Below are 25308 nucleotides of genomic sequence, written 5' to 3'. Positions count from 1 at the left end.
ACATATTATTTCCATATAAAATGTAGAATTAATGATCGTCATAAACATGGAGCTCCTGAATCTAAGAGTTAAAGTCAAGAAACACAATCATCCACCCCCACTCTCTTAACCATGTCTGACTCTCAGAGCTTCTGCAGGAGATAAGGGAGTGGAGTGGAGGAAATGGTAGATCAGTAAACGTGTAGCTTCTGTAATCTGTAATGGGATATGTGATCCTGCACCGCTCTCTGCATGGAGCAATATGAAACAGTCGTACACACAGAGAGCAAGTCAGAGATGTTGACTCTCATGTGCCGGAGGCCAGCGGGCTGTGATGACACAGCAGATGACCTTGGAAACGTGATTTGTTAAATGACACGGGCTGTTCTCATCGGCACGCAATCTGTGTGTGTATATCTGGGTCTTTTTGTGCTCAAATAAAAAACATGCACATGTGTTTGTTTACTCATGTGTGTGCACTTCATGCCTGTGACCTTGTAGCTGTGTTCTGCCTTTCCGGTGGTCTTGAGGAAGCCGGTCCATGCACTGTTGTTGCCCTTCTTGTTCCTCCCAAGCCCCTCCAACCCCACACCACCCCCCCACCCCTTCAAAATCCCCCAGCATTCATGTCGGCTCCAGCTGAGCAGGGTTCACCCCGGGGAAGATGAGTGTGCAGTTACCATGTTAGTGGAAAATATATTATATAAGCCCTGTGCTGGACCGTATTGTGTGTATGTGTGTGTATGTGTTTGTGTGTGTGTGTGTGTGTGTGTGTGTGTGTGTTTGTTTATTTGGGCCATTGTGGGGAGCAGTGTGCCAGCGTCACTCGGATTCACCTGGGTCCACTCTCTGAGGGAAACAGACAGCTTTTGACTGCCTGTGATTGTGTGTGTGTGTGTGTGTGTGTATGTGTGTGTTGTGTTCTTGAACTCCTGTGTAAGTTTGCACTGGTCTCAGTGTGGCTTTCATGTATTTTTTTCTCTTCTTTTGTCCCCCCGGTGTCCTCTTTTTTTCCTCATATCACATCAGTCTGTCAGTCCTGGTGATGGATTAAGTCTTAAAGGTTTCTGATGGGTGTGTGTGTGTTTGTGTGTGTGTTTTCCCTTCTGCTGCTTTATGTTTGAGTCAGGGAAAAATGTGCGTCCCCCAACTGACGCCTTGCTGCCATCAATCAGCTTTGGTGTCCTGTTTCTGCTTCCTCCTCTTCCTCCTTCTAACTTCTGTAAAATCTGTAATATCAGCTCCAGATTATTCTTTAGTTTGAGTGTGACAGAAAAAAAAACAGAATAATGAATATTTAGGATTATATGTGTGACGAGAAAAGTCTTTATGATGAATGGCTACACAGCAGAAATGTGTTGTGGCTGTGTTTGTATACATGTATCTGTGTGTTCTGCATTTGTCTTTAGCTGTTTTATTCATAAGAAGAGCAGAAAGCTTGTCATGGCGGCGCCTGAGGGACACTTCTGTCAGCATTTTTGACAAAGCACAACACCCAGTTGGAGTTTTGGTCGGTGAGGAACACAGCGTATGTTATCGTGCATCCTGTTATGTTGTTACTCTGACAGACACCCACTTCACAGCTCACAACACACTTCTCGTAGCCCCACCGTCCTCGCATGCCATTGGGGACAAACACCCTACAAACACTCACACACACTCATAAGGCATCCACACGCTCGTACATGTGACTGCTGTGTTTCAGTGTGGTCAGGTTTTCTGTTTGAAGGGGGGAACGATGAGACAACGAGGAACAAGAGGTTGCTAAAAGAATACCAGAGAATGATGGGAAGAAGAGGTTGTTCTTGAGTACACATTTATGTATCTTGAGATTCAATTCAACATTTTAATCATCCTGACAAGCAAAGAATCATCTAGACAAAGAAGAATGTCCATTAAGGGGCAGGCTGCTCTTGTTTCAGCATTGCACTCCCATATACAGTATGTGATGGTCTTGAAAGACAGTGATGATCAAGTCGAATCAGCAGAGCCAATGATAGTAAGCATTTTAGTCCCTAGAAAGGGACCAAAACACAGACTCTGCCCAGTAAATACAGGGGCTTTTTGTTCATCGTCTGACCAATCCCTAAGCCCAACATAACCCTGATGACATCACCATGACATAAAGGTCATCTCATCAGATTGTGGAAAGCTTCTCCTGACCCACTGATGATATTATAAAACTGTTTTCGAAAGTAGACAAGAAGGTAACCTTTAAGAGAAATCCATTAATTTTTTAATGAGATTACACAGACAGATATATCGTAAAGCAAGACCCTTTTTTGGATTTTTTTTGGCCTTTTTGCCTTAATTGACAGAACAACTGAAGAGAGACAGGGCGTGTATGCAGAAGAGAGTGGGGTTGACGTGCAGAAAAGAGCAGAGGCAAGGAGTTGAAGTTGCAGGCCGATGCTTCAAGGACTGTACCAGACTGAGCTAAATCAAAAACCTGAGGCGAGTGACTTTTATGCCCACTGTAAATGCTTCATGTTCTCTTCTGCAGCAGATCATACAGTGTTGAATATATGGAAAAAGAAATCCCACTCATGGAATAGATTAGAAAAAATTATAGATATTATTAGAAGAGACATTGCTTGTCTGTTTTGTATAAATTCTCTTTTCTGTTTGTAACAGAGCCAGAATAAGTATTCTGGTTGATCTGCATGCAGGACGCTCTCATATACAACCCCATTAGTCATCACCCTGTACAGTTTGAAGTTGCACTCAGCTGTAATTGTCATCGGATTGAAGAGCTATATGTGAAAGTTGTCATTTATTGTGACACACCTTCATACGATAACCACACGACTGCAGTCATCATGACTCTAGTTATAAAACTAAAACAACACACTTGTATACCTTACCAAACAATCTGACATTGTTCACGATCCAGAGAGTGTGAGCTTGTGTGAGCATCGTAATGTTGCTGCAGTCGTCATTCCACCTGTTGGTGAGTGTGTCTGTGCGGTGGGTTTTTACACCGGCATGTGAAGAGCAGTGGCTGGAGACTACATGTGCATTGCATCAGACATTTGCAATACATGGTTTGTAATATAGCGTGAACCATCCTGAGGCATTGAGTGCAATGAATAATTGCCTCTCAGAGTTGAGAAGTACAAATAATGTGTGACGTTAAAACATTAAAGGCTTTATATGTGATTTACACTTAAATGTAATATAAATCAAATATCTCCTCTGAAAATAACTCTGTGAGTCATGACTGTCTACAATGAGTGTAACACCCGAGTCCCACTGTCTGTGATGTTTTCAGAGTTTTCAGAGTCCTATCTTCAGTTTGTTTACATCGCCTGGACGGCCGGCTGACTCCTCCCCTCGTGTATAAAAGTTGTTTAATTGAGGGACTAGAGAAAAGAAGAATAACATACTGTACTCACTGCTTAACTGTGTTTCTAGATCACGCTCATTTCAGGTAAATTTACATGCAGTGTGAAGATACGAGCATAATAAAGATCGCTAGCATTAGCATGCTAACACAACAATGCACCACGAGTTGTTTTGGTTTCATGCTGGTGCTCAAGGGCGACATCTGCTGGATCAAAAAATCGCATATTAAGCCTTTAAAGGTGGGAACGTTAGAAGAGGAATGGTGAAGTTTAGACTTGAGGTTAGAGGTTGTTAGGTTAAGTTATAGAATCTAAAAAGGGGTTAAGGTTAGTTTAAGGACATGGGAGAGTTATTCCCTTTTATAAAGCTGCATTACCTTGTCACAGTATTGATTAGGTACATACCTATGGGCTATACAACACTCACTTTTACACTCACACGCACATGGCTGCCTGGAAGGACGAAAGCCAACACAAAACCTGATAATGTGTTTTTAGAAAAAGCCGTGCAGAAGATATAAATTCAAGTGGATGTGTAGTTAGAAAGCTGAAACGTGTCCTATGAATCCCACCAGGTGGCTTTCAGGAGCCTGTGGGAACCAAGTGAACATGATGTTCTCCTTCACAGTAAGAAGAAAAACAGCATAACAACTCCGGTTCTAGCGCAGCACTCGTCTCATTTTACCACAAACACGTCCCGCTAGCTCTCCACTGCAAGTTGACATGAAAACAAGGAAAGAGCGATTACAGCGTCACTGAGACTCCCTTCACTCTCACAGCCTCATAGGAGGCAGCGTATCATTACAGCAAACACACATGACGCAAGCCTCCCCTTTCTTTATCCTTTCTCAATCTGAAGAAGCAGCATCAACGTTTCACCTCCGGCCTGCCTCTAGACGGTTAGCCTTTCAGCGTTGGAGCCTCTCGTGTTATACAGCATCGACTCTGCTCCCCGTTAGGAGCTTCAGAGGCAGACAAACAGGCTCCTTATCGAGCCGCTCTGCTGGGCCCTTTTGCTCCGGCTGGCAGGCTGCAGCATGGAGTCAAACACTGCTATTGGGATTGGGGTATATATAGATCATCAGGATGGGCTTCCTCTTTCTCTGACTCTCCCTCTCCACCCATCTGTCTCTGTGCTTTTTATAAAAGATGCTGATGGCTCTCCTAACATCCCTTCATTAAACCCTGAGGTGAAACTAATGTGTTATTCTACTCAAAGAATAATGTAGCAACCAAGTAAACAGTCTCTGACATTATATTATTTTAATTTGATTTGTTCTGAGATTTGGTTGAATAAATATTATTGTGTTATTGAACGTCTCTGATATTTTTACTGGCACACACTGATGAGCACTTTACACCACATCCTCTGCCGTCAGTCTGTGAATGTGATGTGAATAGGACCTGTAGTGTATAAGCAGCTCTGAGTAGTCTCAGAGAAAGGGTAAGATTAGATAAAATAAGATAATGTGTACTTTCATTATCCCCTTGGGGAAACTTTCCCTGGACTTCATCCAGCTGCAATTTACAAGTAAGACTACAAAAGTGCTATCCAAGTCCTAGTCCGTTTATCCTTTACACCCTAATAAATACAACATAGACAAATGCAGAATAAAGTACAACAAGTGCTCAGCACAAGGTGGAACACATTGATAAAAGTGTTCCCAATTTACATTGCAGTCTGAATTCACTGTTGTTATTCAAAAACATTGAGTGCCTGTCACAGAAAAACATTCAATAAAATATTTTTGTTTCTCTCATTTCTAATGATTTTCACTCTTAATAGTAAACCCTGGAGAGCGTCTGAACCATTTGCCACCTTGATGTGAAAATTAAAAGTAACAACTGGATGAGTAATTAAATTAACAGGCTGGAAAATAAAGTTACTCAGAATAAAGTAGCTTGGATTCAACTTTAATGAGGTTTCACAGCAGCAAAGAAGAGGACGTACAGTTTCTAAAGATAGTTAACAAATGGCTACAACAACTGTACATATTTTAAATGATGCAACAGAAACAACAAACATGGGTAAATAATCTGTGTGTTTGATTAGATTATTGCTTGTACTGGGAGTGTGTACTGAGGGTCCCATATATTTCTTTCTGATTCAGTTTGATAGAGAAAAGGGGCATTGTGGAAGTGGTCCCATGATAGTCTGGGGGTTTAAAAGGGACAGTGTGTAACAGATGTACAGCCTGTGTAATATAAACATGATCAAGAAACACGTATGATTGCCTGATTTACATTGAATTGAAAATACACATTTTATGTACACATATTGACTTTCACACTCAGCATGTGAAGATTTGATCTATCAGATGGAGCTCTGAGCATGGACCATGAATTACAACATTTGGCTTGTTATTAGATTGACTTGTCTATTTGTTAGTGACTGCAAGGTTAGCTAGCTGGACGCCTGAAAAAGGAGAGAGGATGGAAGGAAAATGTGTGTTAAGAGGACCCATCGCTGCATAAGAACATGACCTCTGATTTTAGATGTTATTTCCAGAACAAAAAAACAGAACTGTGTGAAAGGAAGTGTAACAATGCAGGATTTCCCCACATTGTGAAGGACTAGCTAAAGTTATGATCAAGAACATAGACGTCAGTTGACTTCCCTTGAATAAATTAAAGCTAATAAGATTTTAGATAGAAAGGCCCCAGATGTTTGTTTCCCTCTATGATCTCGTAGAGCCCCTCTGTCTGGCCGACCTCAGTGATCCCCATAGGAGGTAAGCCATTAAATACATTTCCCAGGAGCCCAGTGAGCAAGGACCCTACAAAGTCCTGACTGAGGTTCTCTGGATGAGGTTCTCAGATGAGGAGGGTCTTAATTTAATCTCCTATGCTAGTGTCCCGCCCCCCTCTGTAGGACAGTAAAAAGGCACAAACTTTGATGTAACTACATAGAGTACATACCACACCAACATGCTCCAGTAAGTCACTGGTTGGGACTAAAAGTGACAGATAATGACCTTTATTTCCAGGACAGTAGAAAGAGAGCAGGTGGATTATCTCTGCAAACAACAAACAGCGGCAATGGCTTTGAACCAATCAGCTCTGGCTTTAGTTGCCCTTTTCAAAGTTTCCCAGCAGAGTTTTTCCATCTCCCTCTGAAAATAGCCACCCGTTGTTGCACAGTCATCACACTCCTGTTTGTACAGAGTCACCTGAGTAACATGGTCGATAGGGAGCAGGGATCAAACCCAAACATTTTCTGGAGTACAGATTACTACAGATACAAATCTGTTTGTTGTGTTGTCTGCCCGTCAGCACCATGGACAGAGTATCAGGGTGTTGTGATGACCGGATGAATATCACTCTTAGAGTACTACGATAGTGAAGGCTCTGACTGTTCAGTGTGAACGCTGTTCTACACAGAAGATATGAACCAGATAAATAATGAAGCTTAACGCTGCTGTATGAGACAGCACCAGACTCTTCTTTCTGTTTTACTGCTCTGCTGTTCAACCCACCCCACTACACACACACACACACACACACACACACACACACACACACATATATACACGCGCACAAACACACACACACACACACACACATATACACGCACACACACACACACACACACACACACACACACACACACACACATATATACACGCGCACAAACACACACACACACACACACACACACATATACACGCACACACACACACACACACACACACACACACATATATACACGCACACAAACACACACACACACACACACATATATACACGCACACAAACACACACACACACACACACACTCACACACACAAACACACGCACACACACACACTCACACACACAAACACACACACACACACACACACACACACACACACACACACACACAGTAAGAAACACATAACTCTCTGAATGGGTGGGTGCCACATGATGTCACATGATGAGTCATAAATCAGAAACCAGTTCTCCATCTGTCTGTGCCTCTGTACTTTTATATTTCTGTGTGTAGTGTCAGACTTCTGGTATTTTCTGATAAGCAGCATCTCCACGCAGCACACACACACCTTATTTATAGCTGTAGCTGTTATTCAGCAAAAGAAGCTGGGGAAGTTTCCTGATGTTTGAGCTTTATTAGTCACCAGAAAGACCAATTTAAGACAATCTGGTCGAATCAAACAAGTTTTCAGATTCATGCCTGAACGAATAAATCATAAATGTATACAGGTTCCTTAGCAACTCACATTGCACAAAATGAGCTCTCTCTCGCTCTCTCTCTATCTGTCTCTCATTTCTCTCTTTCTTTATATACTGTATATGTATGTATGAATGTGTGTGTGTGCGTGAGTGTGTGTGTGTATGTATGTGCGTGTGTGTGTATATACATGAACTGCCCTCCCCCCCTTCACTGACTCTGAAATGTTTAAAAGTCAGTACTGGATAGATTTACATGAAACTTGGCACAGATTCATGTTCCACTCACATCCAGTGATCTCCTTTCTTCCTCTCATCCTTCATCATATCTGTCTCTGTTTTTTGGTCTGGGTGTTTTTGGTTTGAAGGTTTATGGGTTGGCGAGGAGGCTCCTGGGTATTTGTATGCACCATTTTTATGTGGAAACGTCTTTATAGGCACAAGATTCCCAATCTAGCTGGATTCACACTGTCTTTATTTAAATGTTCTTTTGATGCTTTAGAAGTTAAATGTAACCAACGGACTGATCAAATGTGTTAATGCTAGCCTCAACTAAACCCTGCCTACTGAAGGAATTATGAATTACCCAACAAAAAATAACCTACCTACAGTAAATGGGCTTTTGTTTCATCATTGACTGAACTGAATAAACCAGTTCCATAGCTGTAGACTAGTTGTAATCACAAACCTGCTTTAACAGCCTAATAATGACTTTGAAGCCAATAATTTTACTCAATGGAGACTTTTATTTTATGTAAAAAAAACTGATTTTACATTACATTAAACTGATTTGATTAAGTCGTCTGGCTGTTTCCATGATCATAAGTGACTGTATTTAAACTTTTACTGTCCGCCTCCCTGCTTCAGTCAGTGCCTGTATTTGTGGCTGTAATCTTACACACACTAAAACTCCAAAGTGTTCGGGTAGTTTAGAGTTCACCCCAAACAGAGGCAGGGCTGGATATCAATGAAATATTGTTTAAATAACAGACTCATGGGAAGAGAGAAAGAGAGCGAGCAAACAAGAACCATGTGATCATGACGCCTTGTGTCACTGTATGAATCTGTATCACTGTATGAATCTGTATCACTGTATGAAAAGAAAAATAGTGAAGTGTTTGAACTCCACTGCAGACTGGATTCTCTGCTGAAACGTACAAACAGGTTCTACATGAACAGACCTCCACAGGCTGAAAGTGAATATGATGAAATAATCAGTATCTGCATGCTGATAGGGGGTTTTGACTAAATTCTTTGACCCATATTCTGTGTTTCAACTTGTTGGAGTGGACGTGCTCGGAGATATGGAACCGGGCAAGATAAGGCGTGCGCCGAAACAGAGCTGACCACATGCAATAGTGTGGGGGGGGGGGGGGGGGGGGGTCACTTTTAGAGTCAGGCTATAAACACATTATTTTTTGTGTGTGATTTCCTTTCTTTATAAACTTTTGGTTGTTTTCCCAACGCGCACACCGATAAGCACTGCAGGCAGAGCTGTGTTTTTCTTACACGGGAAAAGCATTTTTGATATTAAAACTGTCAAGAACACATTCATGTTTATATTTCTTTATAGGGTTAAAGGTGTGCTTTTAAGAGTCCCTTCATTAAACAGCTTTGTTTGCAGTTCTGTCATTTTTTATTTAACAAGCTGAGCAGAATGATTGCTTTCCAGTATTTATAGAGGACACTAGAAAGAGTAAGTATACACTAGATCATGAGGATAATTTCAAAGACTGCAGATAACAACAGATTAAATAAAAAAAAAGAAATGTTAGTTGCCATTGTCGTAATATTGTCTCTCATTCATACAGACAGGTGTGGAATATTTTACCTTAATCCCTGTTGACTGTCAGGAATGTAACCAGATTCTAAATCCTGCCCCTGAGTCTGAGCCTGAGCCCCCCCCTTCTCCTCCATGGGATTATACAGACGTGACTGAATGAGACTCTGTGGGATCAGCACTTGTTATCTCATTTGTTCAACATATTCACCAAAGAGACTCCTGAGCTGATTTCATTCCAGGTCGAGGAAGATTTATGTCAGCGTTCACATCCAATGAAATCAAAGAAGACACATGTCTCAGTATGGGAGCACACAGCTATAGGATGTTTACTGCAGCCTCTACATATGGAAAAACATTTTACAGGGATGCACAGATCTATGGGCTGAGTATTGATAACTGACGATACAGATATGACCCATCGTAAAATAATTTGGCATTCATCGACGGCAGTAGCCGATACATATCTGTTGAGTTATCTCCATGTTTTAGTCTACTGTAAGGTTTGTGTTTTAAAGAATTTTAAAGAAGTATTTTGAGTGAACACTAAAAGATGGCCTTAATTATGTTTGTATTTAGGTATTATTGATAATATAGAAACTTTAGAAACTTAATATTCATTAAATTGAATTGTAATAATTCAGTATTAATGTTTTCAAAGAAGAACGTTTTGGCTGGTTTGCACCACTAGTGAAAATTGCTTCTCACTGAGATTGTGATTGTGAAGAAGGCTAAAGAGGCTTTGAGGTCTTTAACATAATAATATTATTTTATGTGAACAAAGATGAGATTATTAGAGGTTGTACAGTTCTATGACTGCATTTGGTCTTACTCAAAGACGGAGTGATAAAGACTTTACCAATGTTCACTGTTGTTTTCACACTGTTGTTAAAGTGTGGTCGTTGGCCCGGATGAATAAGAAGAAACATTTAATTAAAAACATCAGTATGGGGTTCTGCTTTCAGATGAACGGTTATTTATGACACCAGAATCAGCCCAGATTTTCTCAAGTGCTGTATTTCTACCAGTTCGCCTGAAATATAGTCCAGAATATGTGTCTTAATTTATTACCCCTCACCCACAACTTCTTTTAAACACTTAAAATTGTAATTGTATTCCAATTTCCAGATCATGTGCTGCTACACAACAATCGGATAGTGCTTGTAAAATGTGTGTCAGCACAACGACTGATTTAATAATCAGCCTGGTATTAACCTTTGAATAAATCAGCTTACAGTCCAATGTATTGGCTATAGTCTTACTTTACTTATGAGTAGAAGTCTGTTCCCAATCTGTTGTTGTAAAATGAGCTTTGTTCTCAGCTCCGGCTCTCGGTGATTAACTAACATTGATCTGACCAAATGGCTCTGTGACCCAGCGAGCAGAAACTGTAACTGGAGGCCTGCGTGTGACAAAGTGCAGAAAGGCTAAATGAGGACACACATCGGCAGCCAGCTGTGCTGCCAATGAAATACCTGGAATTGACTGAATGTTTTGGACATGAACACACTAATCTGTCCTGAGAAGCATTACGTCTTATTATTTCCTAAACTGTTTCTGTTACACTACTGGTCATAGAGAAGTAGCACTACAGTGATTTAGCCCCCTGCAGACAGTGGGCTGTATTTCATTGAGCCCATCTGGTCCTGTTTGAAAGTGTTGCTGAGTCTTAAGAGAGGCGGTCAGGCGGTAGAACAGAGCCGGTGATGAATGGGGTGATGGGGGCGGGGGGAAGCGGGGATAAGATGAGAGTGCAGATTTTAGGGGGGGGGGGGGTAAAAAGAAGCTCTTTTCCGGCAGAGTTGAATCTCAGGCTTGGCTGCGGCACACTGCTCTGCCTGTTTTCATACCAAGCACTCTGACTCTGGCTCTTAACCAGCTCCGACCAACCAAAAGCCTCAGACCCCCACAACCCACCCCCACCCCCACCCCCTGACTCTCCTCCTCTTTCTCTCTCTCTCTGACGTTTTGGCTCACCCTTTTCTTCCCCCTCTTCATCTCTCTGACTCTCATTCACTACCTCCTTTCTCTTTCCTATACCTTCACTCTCGTCTTTTCTCCTACCATCGGATCGGGCCTTTTTCTCCCGTCTTTCCGGTTTTACAGGGGGATGTGGGATAGGGCCAGGGGCTTCTGCGTTTCCATGGCGACACTTTGTATCCTGATGTCATTAGCATTGACGATGTGCAGCAGGGCCGAGCTGTCCTGGCAAAGAGGCTGTTTACTGTTTACCCCAAACTTAAACCATTCACTGGGAGGTTTCTGAACGTGTGTGTTACATCACAGCTCAGATCTCACATTCAGAGGAGGCTAACAATGAATAAAGAAGCAACACATGTAAAAGCTTTTAGTGGAGTGTTCTTCTTGCAGCTGGGTTTGAGCCGCATAGGGAGAGTGTTGGAAAGGTGGAAATGTCTGCCTCATGAAGAAACATCCCCTCAGTGTGCTGCCTCACTGTATCATCACTGAAGCGTGTCTGTTGAGCAGGAAGTCCCAGCCGCCCTCCACGCTCCTCCTCCTCCTCGCTGCTCCACCATTCTTAACAGATATGTGTGCCCACATGTATGACCTCATACATCTGTGGTGAACACTTGTCAGAGATGCTCCCACATCTCGTCTTCTCACAGATCACTCTCTTCAGGTCTCTCTGCAGGCCCTCAGCTGGCAGGTTGTGATGCCACAGTCATTAGTTCTGCTTTGGTGTCTTAAGCTATCTGTGGACAGAATTATGGATCCCATATTGATGCGGTCATATTGCAAGGAGAGAACATGTATGATGCTCAGGGCACTCACATGATACATACAAAGACAGATATCAGATCTGTGTCATCCCTCCGTTATCCTTCATGTCTGATCTGACGGCTAACTATGGACTTAGGATGCAGAAAAAATAACTTCCTGTATCGACTGAGACTGAGGTGTGCACACATGCATCACACACACACACAGGAAAGCACACACACACACACACACACTGGAATGAAAATGTTTTTGGGGGTCGTCACTCAGAAAAACAACACCAGAGAGCAGAGACTGTATTACAGCTCAGTGTATAGTTTTACATCATATATTTATAGCCTGTTTATTTGTTTGTCCGCAGGATATTTGAAGAGTGAAATAGGACACTAATGTCTTACAGGCAGTATTGTATTTCACTTTTATGACTTTAAACTGCACACATTTCTTGTTGTGTGAATAATTTGTTTGTTTTGGGGCATTTTATGTGAGCTTACAGGAAATGTTGTTTATTCAGCCATTATACATATACAATCATTCTTAAACAATACAATAGACAGTTCAAATATAGTCAACAGTCATGTATTATGTAGTGACTGAAAAGGAAAAGGCAGAAGCAAAATGCTTATAAACTCCTATCCTACATTCTTATCAAATTTAGCTACCAGCTCTCAGAAGGAAAAAGAAGAAAAAAAGAAAAAACAACAACAAATAAATCATTCACATTTATAATGATCGAAAATAGCTTTGCGAAGCATTTTTTTAAAAACAAAAAGTGAATTACAGAATTGAAATGTGAGATATACTGAAATAGAAGATGCAGCTTTTGGATGTTTTTTATTGCCCCCCTTGTCCATCCATGCTGACCACAGAGTGATTCTGTCTTAGAGACAGTTTAGTTTAAGTGTCCTGACAGATGAGTTATTACATTAAGTGATATGATAGTCAAAGCTTATTTTAGCTTTCTGCAATCTTCTAAGGTCAGACCTTTGAGCTCAAAATTATGTTTTCTTCTTTTTTGCAGAGTTAGGGATGAGTGAGTGATTGTCACAAAAACTTTAGAAGTTTCTTCTTGATTTAAAAAGGCAGACTGCTGAAGCCACATATTAGCCTAAGCTGAACTGCACAATTCAAAATGTATATCTATCCCATCATTCCCAAAGCCACCAGGGAGCCTTAAGTTATATGATCTTTAATAAAAAAAGTGATTGATACTATGAAGAAATTCATGCATTTGTCCACACGCTTCAACAAGTAAAGAGAAGGATATATAATAAAAAGTATTTGACTATGTTATATGTAACTGTTGAATATTATATGGTGTATTTCCCACTAGTTTGTCTAAAATGACAATGCCTGGACTAATCTAATTTTTATCTGAAACAGACACAGGGTCACTTACATTTTCTTTAGCTGCAATTATTTGTGCCTGTGTCCGTATGTGTGCACAGTGCAATGGTCTCTCCTTAGTCTCTATATTTGATCTGTGAGACGCCTATATTACCTGATATACAGAACACACACAGTTATGTTATGTTAAGCATTAACAAGTTAATGTAAATCATGGAATGATGAAACAGGTTAACTTGTGTTTTTCATGCATTTTGTTCACTATGTTGACTGTTCAATACTTCAATATCATGCAATACTTTCTTTCACCACATGGTGGTGCTCTAAGATTAGATCTATTACTGCTGAAGGCAGGTTGCTCAGGCCCGCTTTATTATAACCTGCTATTTACCATGTAAGGATAGATAGATATATAGAGATATATATATAGAGATATATAGAGATAGATATATAGAGATATATAGAGATAGATATATATAGATAGATATATAGAGATATATAGACATAGATATATATAGATAGATATATAGAGATAGATAGATAGATAGATAGATATAGAGATAGATAGATAGATTTACTTTGCTATGTCTAATGTACTGTTAAGAAAAAAACTGCAGAAGAAAGTGTTTTTGACAGACGTCCAGCAGGACAAGCAGACAGATGGACGGACCACTTTGGCCAGCTTGTCCCCTCACACTTGTACGTCAGATATGTTGAGTCCCTGAGGCCGCAGTGCAACAAAAATCCCTCGTTACGGATCAATAGTGAGCAATAAAAATTAAGCCCTGTTCAAATGAGAAACTGGCTGTTTGAGCCAATAGACATGTTTCCATTAAAACAAGTGGCATGAATCTATCAGCACAGTGGTGGGGCCTGATCCCACCTTAAGCTCATCTTCAAACGTGTATGTGTGTAAGTGTGTGTGTGTGGCTGATGAAATGGACAGCTTGCCACCCTGTGGGCACCGCGACTACAGACTATCTGTGATCCACGCTGGCAGCTGCTCTGCCAAATGGGATTTTCCTGGAGATTACAGCCTCTAAGTGTGACACGCTCGCATGTGTTTGTCTTTGTTGTTGACTGAGTGCGTGTGAGGACTATTGTAATAAAGTTGTGTGTTTTGTGTGTGTGTGTGTGTGTGTGTGTGTGTGTGTGTGTGTGTGTGTAGGGGTCTTGAGCCGAGGTGCAATGAAAACATGTTCTCCTGTCACATGGGGCTGGTTGGATCATGACTGAAGTCTCTCTGGCAAACTGAGGGAGGAAAGGGGAGGGGGGGGGGGGGGTTCAGATGTGGAGTCAGACCTTTTTCTTGGCTGCTGCTGCTCCTATGAGCAACACTCAGCCTGTTTAAATAGACTTTCTCCTTCTGATGAATATCACTGGTAAAGGACATTCTGTGCTAACATTATGTGTTGAATGATTTGTTAAAAAATGCTGTTTGTCATAAAGTTGATACTATCACATTTTGGTGTATGTTCAGTAAAATGTAAAAACAAGAAAAGGTGAATAATTACCACCAAATTCAACACCTCAACTGATTTATTTGAGGTTTTGTTTCTAGTCATGCTGAAATCATCAGAAAGCAAAGCTGGCTGTTTGAAATGTGGCTCAGATATTTGTTGGCACCAGACGAGGAATCCCCAGACTTTTCATCCAGCCCCACAAGCTGATGATCAAAGTGTTTACTTTATTCAGATTAAAATCTCTGTTACCTATTCACGCTCCCCGTTCATGTTTACCAAAAATCTGTACACTCACCCCCCCCTCTTGAGATGAAGTGCTAAGTCCCTGAGCTATTTCATGGGTCTTTAACACTTTGTCTCACGTCCAAAGTGCAGAACAAGTAAAAGTCATATTAGCATTAGTGTTGTTGTTATTAGCATGCTAACTTAGCTGGAGAACAGAGTGTTAGCAACTGACATCCTGAGTATTGAACAATGTATTATATCACGTCTTCATTATTTTATAGTGCATAGGGCTCAAACCTATGAACACATCAAATCATTTACATTGCATTAAGATGATCATGACTGGTCCTGTTTGTTATTATTGTTATTAGTTAAAAGGTTAATTTGATGACATCATTCTAACAAATGTTCTCGGTGTCTTGTTCAAATCTAACCCGCATTAAGAACTCGTTTGAGGAAATCAGGATGGATTTTCCCCTTTAACCCACTTGCGAGGCGTTTTTTGTTTGCCTCAGCGTCTGCTCGGCGAGGAGCTGTCCGCAGTGCTGAACATAAGCTGTACATGACTCCCTGCTCATATATGGGGAGGTGGCTTTGTAGTCACTCACTAACCTGCTTAACCTACTTTCTACTCGCAGCCCCGTCATCTGTCCACAGAGAGGAAAGTGCTTCAGGATAAATATAGAATACTCAACTGTGGATGAGAGACATGAACACCACCGTGCTTTGTATCCTCACCCGTAATGCATCACTGATCATTTCCCTTAATGAAACCCAGCGTCACTCCCAACATGAACTCCTCATGTTCGGCCCATTAACCCAACTGGTAGCAAACGTGTTGGGACGCGCCTGCACCATTATTGAGATGAATATGAGTAAAATAATGACATTTTAAGATCTTAATTGTCCAATTATGTTGACAGCTGTTGTGCTGCATTGCAATGCCAGTTCAATTTGCTGTTCCCTAGCAACCAGAGAGGTACAATGCAATGATTTTCTGTTAAGTGGCGTCATTTTCTCCCAGCAAGACCCACACTGTATATTCTGAAAACACGTTTAGATCCACACTGTGCTCGCTTCTTTAACACAAAGCTATAACATGCACGTCAATATACTGTTTAAATCATTCTTATTCTGTAAAAGAAAGCTGCAGGTGTGTGTGTGTGTATTTGTGTGTGTTTTTTATACCTTCTTGTGGGTCGTCTGTTCACCCTCGGGTCTAGTCAGAATTTCTACAAACTAAATCATTTTACTTGATTAATTTTCCTCCAACATGCATCATCCTGAGCTAATCATTGAACATGCATTCTTTTCAATTAATTCATTATCAGGGGAGGTAGAGGGAGGGGTTGGGTCGGGTTGGGGAGGTGTGGGGGAGGGGAGGGGAAAGCAGAGTCAGGGGGGAAACAGAAAATCCAATCGTGCAGGTCTTGAAGTCTCGGAGCAGTGGAGCATTAGTCTCATCCCGATGTAATTGGAATGACACCAAGAGTAAAGCCGGCTGATTTAGGGACAGCCTCTAGGCTTGATTTAATGCCCCCTACCAAAACTATACATTCATCTTTTTATCTTTTTTCTCATTCACTCGCCCAGACCCTCTGCCCTCCTCCTCTGTTTTTCCTCCCCCACCCTGCCTCACACTCCCATTCACTCCCCAGCTACAGACATGTATCTCCATCTGTACTCTCTGAAGCTGTGTGTTATAATATGTAAAGACAGGAGGTTGTAAAGTTCAAACAGAGCGTGTATTTCTCCCTGTTTTTACTCACTCCTTATGGCATTTACACACTCGACCGGACGTGTTTTACCCTCACAGTGGTTTTGTTTAAACACTGTATAAATATCTAAGAGAAAAAGACCGGGGCAGACTAAGCAGGTGTATCCAGGCCAGGGTGCTGCGTCCCCGGGGTTTGCTGCTGCTCTGTCCCCTGACAGATGGACTGCCGGGGCCAATCCTATTACCCCGTGTGTTTAGCTGCTCTTAATGCCAGGGTGGGATGCATGGCTAATGGAAGACAATGAATGTTTGGAGGGAGAATCTCAGGCCACTGAATGATGATCATCCTGATTTGTTTACTAACATGGAGGAGATAACAACGGGGACAGTTATAGCCCTGATGACATGATAGGCTATATTTGAAAATGTTGCTTCAGCTTTGTGGAAATAAGTTAAAGAAAGGGCTTTTATTAATATCCCTCCTGTCCCAAATGATGTTGACGTTTGTATTATTGTGCCCATATCAAAAGATTTGGCTACATATCATAAGTAGACATGTAGATCAACAAAATGTAATGCTTCATCACACTGCCTAATCATTAGCTCTCATGCAGCATAGCTCCGCAAACAGCAAAGTTGGACAATTGGCCAATCCACCGTTTAATCAAATAATAAATAATAAGTGAATAAATAAATTAATTGTTTCCTCTATGACATTTAAACCATTGAGGCTTTAAGATGTATCACATCTAGTGTTTCTGGTTTGTATTTGTAGCTAGATAGTTGTCATCATCTTTCCGCATGGCTGTGTAAACGGTCCATGTGGAGAGCAAAAAAGGTTGAGCACATCAGTCGTAATGCAATATGCAATCTAGTCGCGGCCAATTTTTAAAGGGGACATTTTAGGAAAAATCCACTTGTACAGTGTTTTTGAACATACAGTATATTTGGTAACCTGAGTGTCTACTGACTCACAAAATGTGAAATAAACCCATCCAGTCCTTTGTTTGTGGTCTGCATAAGTCTTACAACACAGAGAAAAATGCTCTGTTTCAAATCTGCTCTCCTTGTGATGTCACAGTGGGATTCTGGTAAAAAAAAAAAAATCCCCTCCACCCCCAGCCTAGAGCAAAACCTTTGCGCAGGTCGGCCATTTTTATTCTCGCTATAGAGGAGTGATGTCTATTGGGAAAACTCAGGGGGGCTCATTGCATTTAAAGAGACACACACACCAAAACGGAGCCATTTAGACCACAGGGGACTGTTTGAAAAGGTGGAAAAGGGGATAATATGTCCTCTTTAACTTTAAAGTCTATAAACAGATATTTGCATTTAAGTTCAGTTTATAATCCGCTCTTGAAGTCATCTCTCAATTCTGACTCTTTTCTCACTTCTCAAGTAATTCATCATATTGTGATCAAAGGCAAAGCACAGAAAAGTCAGTCTTAGCTTGAAGTCCCATACTGCTAACCGCTTGCTAGACCATTGAACATTTGTCAAACGCTTCTAGAGCTGTATTGTCGTCAGACGATAACCAATGGGCACCAAGATGAGTGAACCTGTAACTTTAACCAGTAAAACAAGACTGTGTCTTTGTTTATGAAATATTTATGTTCAAATATTTGGAAATTCCCATCAACACTTCCTGTACTGTTATTTCTGTACCAATGTTAGCATGCTAACATGCTGGTGGTCATAATACCTGCTGAAACTCATCATGTTAGCATTGTTAAGACTGTGGACTCAATCATAATATTTCTGCCTTAATGGGACAAGCCCTTCATTTATCAGGTCCTTCATGGTGTATTTACAAATAAATATTAATATCTGGTTAATTATCAACAAGCAGTACAGACAGTAGAGATATTTTCAAGCACAATACATTGCATTCTGTAAGAAACTATTTCTCATATCCAGCGTGCTGCCGTTTACAGATATTGTGAAACTTGAAGAAGAGGACGTTATGTTTGTACTTTTGACTTGTTTCTAGATACAGAAAACAAGTAAAGACAAAGTTTAACATATAGACCTTGTCTGGTTTTCTTACCTTAAAATTTCTTCATTCAGCCTAAAATCAACTCCTGATCATGGCTGCCCTGACCCACTTAAAAAAGTTCATTTTTTGGTTTCTTTAATCTAATATTTGGAGGAAATCCTGTTTTCAAGAACACAGAACTGATGTTTGGGACAAAAGTGGACTCAATTACTCAAATCTTCTATTTCATTTATAATTTATCTCTTACTCATTCATCCAATTTTTAGCTCAATGATAAGTTTTCCATTTCTCTCTTTTCTGTGAATAATACTAAATCAATCTTAAAATGTGATTACCAGTATTGGTTATTGAATATATTTTGTTTTGATTTATTGTAATCTCATATTTGGTGGATTTTCCAGAATGAAAGAATCAAACATTTTCTGTAAAGTCAATACGTCTTTCATTGCACTCTTGATACATGAAGAACTGCAGCAAGGGAGTAGAATTGTTCTGCTGTGGTCAAATATCTATACTACTGTGTACACGTGTACATGTATGGTGCTTGGTATGCAGACAGCGTCTTTGCCGCCTGTAGCCCTATGCGGGCCTCCCCAGGTCAAACAATTACCACACATCAAGGAAAGCAATTGGGCATGACTAAAATATCATGGCTGTGTGATTGTGTCCCTATGTTTGGGCTGCTCAGGCCTAATTTAACTCACTTTGTCCGTACGATCGAGGAGAATCGAGGACACGCTCTTCAATTCCCAGGGCCCCCCGAGCATTTCCTGCAAGCCTGACACACGGCAGCTGGGTTAGATGCGCTGTCACTGGTCTCTTACCCAGCCAGGTGGGAGATGGGGAGTAATGAGCAAGAGAAGTGAGGAAGCAGAGGAGAAACGAGGCTGGAGGTAGAGGAGGGAGCGTTAAGTGAGACAAGGGGGGGCAGAAACTTTACGCTTTTTCAGGAAGCCATTTTCACATAATGCACTTCTGGAACATTTCAGGAGAACCCCTGAAATCTTCATGAGTTGCTCTCCTCACAGCGTGAAGTTTTCCTTGTCGGATGGGGGAGGGATGTTCACATATAGTGAATGGACACATCAACGTGGTGTACCACATGGAGTCCCAAGCTATGAAGACAGTTCTTACCTTTATATTAATGCTACGTGCAAAAGGACATATTCACAGTATAAATGAAAGATTGGAAAATACTACATGAAGCAAGAGAAATGAAGCATGCAGCTTCATTACATGCACAGACATTGTCCCGTCATGCAGTGGACACTAAACATCATCACTCCGCCCGCTGGCCTGTGCTGAATTCATAGTATCTGCCAGTTCACACAATCCTGACTTTTTGCAGAAATTTCAATTGGGGGCTGGCTGACACAAAGTCTGGATAAACTCAGAGTGAAATATTAGATTTTGTGCTTTTTTAGTGCCCGTGTGTAAAGGCTGTAAAGTGTTTGAACATATTTGGATACATATTTGAGGTCCTGTGTGATTCGAGCAATTCCAGACAGTAAGAGGGTTGTTGCTTCAAGACCAATACATTTTGGTTTCAGTAACACCGAACCGCAACAAAAGTGAACTCAGTTGACTTTAGAAAAGTGCAACATTAATCCACCACGACTTTGGCAACAGTGGAAAGAACTACTATCTTTAAAATCAACAATATATAGGAATTCAGTTTGGTGCCCTTTGGCACCCCCTGAAGGTCTCTGAGTCAAACTGCACTGTTATGAAAAGCCAATATTCAACTGACAAGGTACACTAATATTACCAGAATTTCTGCAAATATGGCTTTGCTAGCATCTAAAGCCCGAATGATATCTGCAGGGATGAACACTCTGCCTTCCGATTGTTGCTTTATGTCTGGCTTCCTGCTCGGTCACTCTCTTTTTCTCTTCTTAGCTTCACACATCTTCGTCCTCTTCTGTCTCTTAGTCTCAGCCGTTGTATCAAACAGTACCAGTACTAGCTAACAGGCTAGTGCAGGAAAGCGCTACAAAACTTACATTGAGCTATAAGCATGCAACCTGGGCACATCTGTGGACATGGGAGAGACACTGCCTGTTGAAAGTTGTTGTTCTTTTAACTTGTTTTGAAACTATTATTTTAAGGTGGTGGAGTAAAATATTGTTAGGCAGAAACCCTCAAGTAGAAGCACACTCATTGGACAGAATGGGCTGAGATAGAAAGCTGCACAGCAAAAATTAAAAAAAAAAAATGCTGTTGAGTTTCTTTCCACCGGACTATTTTGGGCCTTTTTGACAAAGCAGGAGAAAAGGGGGAAAAGTAGAAGGGGGGATAATGGAAGAGAAAATTGGCTTATATACACATGGATTGAGTTTGGGGCAGGCAGGGAGATGGTGAATGTCATTAGTGGGTAAGCATTGATCCCAAGCTCTGGCTCCATGCAGCAGCTTCCACTTATTCCTTCATTATACAGTCAAATAGAAGTGCCAACCCTGTCCCCTTCATCTGTCTGCATCCCCCCCTCACCTCCTGACAAACCTGAACCTCTGCTCCATGCAGCTTCATTCTGCTAAACCCATTGTTTCTTTCACTGATTCCATATCAATTTCATTTCGTTCTTGCTGCTCAGCTGTAACTTAGCCCAAGTCTCTGTGTTTCTTTTGTGCTCGCAGACCCTGTTTAAATATTGATAGAGAGTGGAACCACCGCCGACTACTCAGCCGGGGTCAAGGATGGCAGAGTTTCAGAGCAGATTTCATTAGGGGAGCAGATGACTGTAAATATGGAAGCATGTGAATCGCGGGCCCTCGACGACCGCTCCAGCAGTCTTCATTATCCCCCCGCGTGGCTACCGCCCTGTAATGTATTCCGATGGAGATGAAGGTTGGAGGGTGATGGGGTGTGTAAAATAGCATGTGTAGGAAGGCCCCTGCTTTTTTTTTATGGTATGAGCAGCATGCCACTCTCACAGCCAGATCCCCATTAGTACAGGAGCAGAGGATTGGGTGTGCAAATGGTTGCATGGATTAGAGAGCTAATGCGTTTAGGAGAGGGGGCTCCACCATCTCTTTATTGCTGCTGATGCTGTGTGTGTGTGTGTGTGTGTGTGTGTGTGTGTGTGTGTGTGTGTGTGTGTGTGTGTGTTGATTCTCGCGCAGGGGAGATACCCAGTCCCTTTGTGGAGCTGAGGAGATTTAGGGTAAAGTGAGTAGATAAGGGCAGGGATGCACACACACACACACACACACACACACACACACACACACACACACACACACACACACACACACACACACACATCAAAGACTTTGACCAGAAGAAGATTGCTGGTTGTGTGTGTTGTGTTATTAAGCTCAGCATGGAAATGAGATCTTTCCCTGAAAGAGGTGCAGACGGCGGCCCTACTAATCTAATTAATCAGCGTCTGGGTTTTTCATTTTCTTCTGCCCTCTTTTCTGCTCCTCTTTGTCGCTCTCTCGACTCATCCTTCCTCCTCCTCTTTCCGTCTGGATTTCTCTTAATCTGAACTTTATGTCCTCTTTCAAGTGTTTGCAAAGCCATATGTAATGTCATGTTCTTCCTATACCACAAGTTATAAAACCCTCTGTTGTCTTATACTGGTATACTTGTCCAGAAAAGGAGAGTATAGTCTCACTGCTAAATGCATAGATGCCTCTGCAGCAGCATGCAGGAATGGTGATGGTGATGGCAGGCTTAAGAGGCAACCTGCTACTAGACCATACGGCAGCTGTCGACTTTGCACGCACAAGCCTCTCTGGTGGTCATCAAGCTGTGGGCAGACAGAGTTTAAACTCCTTGTCTTGTGCTGCTGCTGGTGGTTCGAGAGAGCGTCACATTTGCTGCTCGTGTTTTTTTTTTTAAGAGCCAGGCAGGCGGCAGCATGGGAGGGGCCCTGCTTTTACTGAAGCGCAGAAGCAGCAGCAGCGCGGTGCGTAACTACAGTGGAGCTCTGCGCAGTGAGTCAGCTTAGGTATCACACAGGCGCCGGCAAGTGAATGAATGAAGACAGAGAGAGAGGAGAGCCCTGCAAGATCTGGAGACAGAAAAGGCGAAGGTATCCAACTCTGGAGAGGAGAATCTGACACGGAAACACAGAAGTGATCGGAGCAAGCTTGTTGACGCATAATCCCACCCGCCCCGCCGGCACTGGGAGGGGGCAAATCTAGCCTGCCTAAACTCCAATCCTGCCAAAGAGATTAACGGTGCGCTGCAGCAGGTTCAGAGCCAGCAAGAACAACATTTGATACGAGTTTATTTGAATATTTCTTAGATATTTTTTGGAAGAATTCTTTGGAAAACAGATCGAGGAGCTATTGCGCGCATCATTAGAGGCGATTGATTTCCCTGTTGGATTCGGCACTGTCACTGCGCCGCGGACTGTGCGGGTTTTGGATGCGTTCTGAGGTGTGGACAGGACCTATCATCATCATCACCATCATCATCATAGCAGGTATTTGATCGGGATTGTGTTGCTTCCATCGGAGATCTGGAGCCATGACAGGCCCCCCGCTGGTCCCACAGCCCGCCTGCTGACGGTACCGGGCAGGATGGGAGCAGGTCTGCCGCGTTTAGGATTCCGAAGAAGCCGATTTATCAATGGAGGAGGAGAGTGACACCCGGAAAATTAACAACAGCTTCCTTCGTGACCACAACTATGCAACCGAAGGTATTTAAATCGATGATGAGTAAAAAAAAAAAAAAAAAAAGGGTTGAGAAAAATAACTTGAGGCTGTAGCTAGAGGCATGCCTATATCACAGACAAAACACAAGTCACTGCATTGGATTTTATAAAGCATGCAAAATAAATAAAAAATGCTTTAAAGTAGATATCATTGAAAACATGGTTTACTGTTCTTTTATGAATGTGATATAAAAATCCTCCTAAAAGGCTTTATGATGATGATTAGGTCACCATAAAGGTATATGAATGCACATTTAATCTCGTCAGGCACAGTTAAAGATGTCACAGGGCCAGAGGAGGAATATTCTGGCCATTTGTCATAAACATGGAGGCAGCAGGGCGCCTGGTGTCAATAGTAGAGGATGACGAGGTGGCTTCCCATCATACCTGCTATTTCGGGATGGCAATCCTGACTGATGGGAATCAGGGATTTAATCTGTATTAAAGGCAGCAGTGGAATAAAAGCTTCTTTACAGTCTATAGAGAACATGTGATGCAGTAGAAATGATACATTAATAATGAGAGAGGGGAGAGGAGTCTGCTGGAATAATTACTCAGACTGAGAAGATGTCCTCATTTTAAGAGGAATCCTCGGTTTATCTCTCCCTCTCTCTAGAACACACACACACACACACACACACACACACGCACACACACATCACATATACTCACACACAGTGTATATTTACTGTACACACTCATAACTAGAACTCTTAACAATAGCTGTTCTTCACTGCAGCCTCCTGCACATGTGTGTTTCCTCCTCACTGACCACACACACATCACCCTCTTGATTATCAGCCTGTTAACTGTTTGATGCTTAATAGTTCCCCAATGCTCCACCAATCAGTTGCACCTGTCCTCAGCAAGCTGCTTAGCTCATTGATCAACATAAAGCATTGATTTACAGGTGGAAGCCTCCATTAATCTCATTACCAGCTTGGGGTCTCCATTCAGTGATTATGCAGATCGGTTATGGACGTTTACTGCTGTGCTGATATCAGAGAGACAATAAAACTACCGAGGGCTTTTCATTGCAGCAGTTAGAACTGATTTGTTTTATACACACACGAACCATAATCCCATTATGTGATGCTGTAATGTAGCACGAGACATCCGCTCTAAATATACCAAATCACATTTCAAACACGTCTTTTACTAAAATAATTTGATGAAATATTATGTGCTTTTTTTAGAAGTATTTTTCCATCCTGATTAAGGATTCTATTTTATACATAAATGGTCTTATTGTTTCAAATATTCAGTCAGAATTATATTCTCTACAGCTCCATTCTTTTAATATTTCACTATTATTCACATTATTTCAGCCTCCACTTAGCATAATATTCTAAAATAGAAAAACAGGACAAAACCATGTGAAATATGAGTGTTGAAACAATACTTTAACAAATAGATGGAAACTATAGGTTGTTGGAGGGTATGTGCCTGCAGGGTGGGTCAGAGCCAGCAGCTTCCTCCATTTTCCAACAGCTATGTTACTGAAGCCAAAACAGGTTGTAGAGAGACTAAGTCAAGACTCAGAAGGCTGTCCCCCCCTTTTTTCATTTAAACGTACTACAGCATCATCATTCGTTCCACTCCCGCACTTACAGATGATTTGCTGTCACTCCTAAACACACACAGGCTGGTTCAGAGCGAGAAGTGAAGGAGTGGGGGTGGGAGTGATGGATATCTTTGTTTGATGTGTGCTGAGATAAAAAACAGGAGGGGATCTTGTGTCTTGCAGCTTCTCTCTCTCTCTGTTTCACTCTGAGACTCTCTGTCATATTCACTGGATCAAGAGAGAGAGAGAGTGCAGAGAGTCACACAGGGTGTAAATGTGTCTGTCTGCTCTGCTGCACATCTGCGCTTTCAGACGAGAGGG

The 25308-nt window shown here is 41.7% G+C and overlaps 1 protein-coding gene across 2 annotated transcripts in view; it reads left to right on the top strand.

Annotated features, from left to right (window-relative positions):
- ppp2r2ba (protein phosphatase 2, regulatory subunit B, beta a) overlaps positions 1–25308 on the top strand; it is a 50519-nt gene that overhangs the window by 2355 nt on the left and 22856 nt on the right. The window contains exon 1 of one of the 2 annotated variants that reach the window (XM_061049004.1): positions 22524–23408. The exons of the other annotated variant lie outside the window; for it this stretch is intronic. Within the exon in view, the coding sequence (XP_060904987.1) occupies positions 23339–23408 (70 nt within the window). The 5' untranslated portion in view covers positions 22524–23338. Of the gene's footprint in view, positions 1–22523; positions 23409–25308 lie in introns of those variants that run through there. 2 annotated transcript variants of the gene reach the window in all.

This window comes from Labrus mixtus, chromosome 10 (assembly GCF_963584025.1).
Source record: "Labrus mixtus chromosome 10, fLabMix1.1, whole genome shotgun sequence".
Classification (NCBI taxonomy): Eukaryota; Metazoa; Chordata; class Actinopteri; order Labriformes; family Labridae; genus Labrus; species Labrus mixtus.
This window is presented reverse-complemented; position numbering and strand designations above follow the sequence as displayed.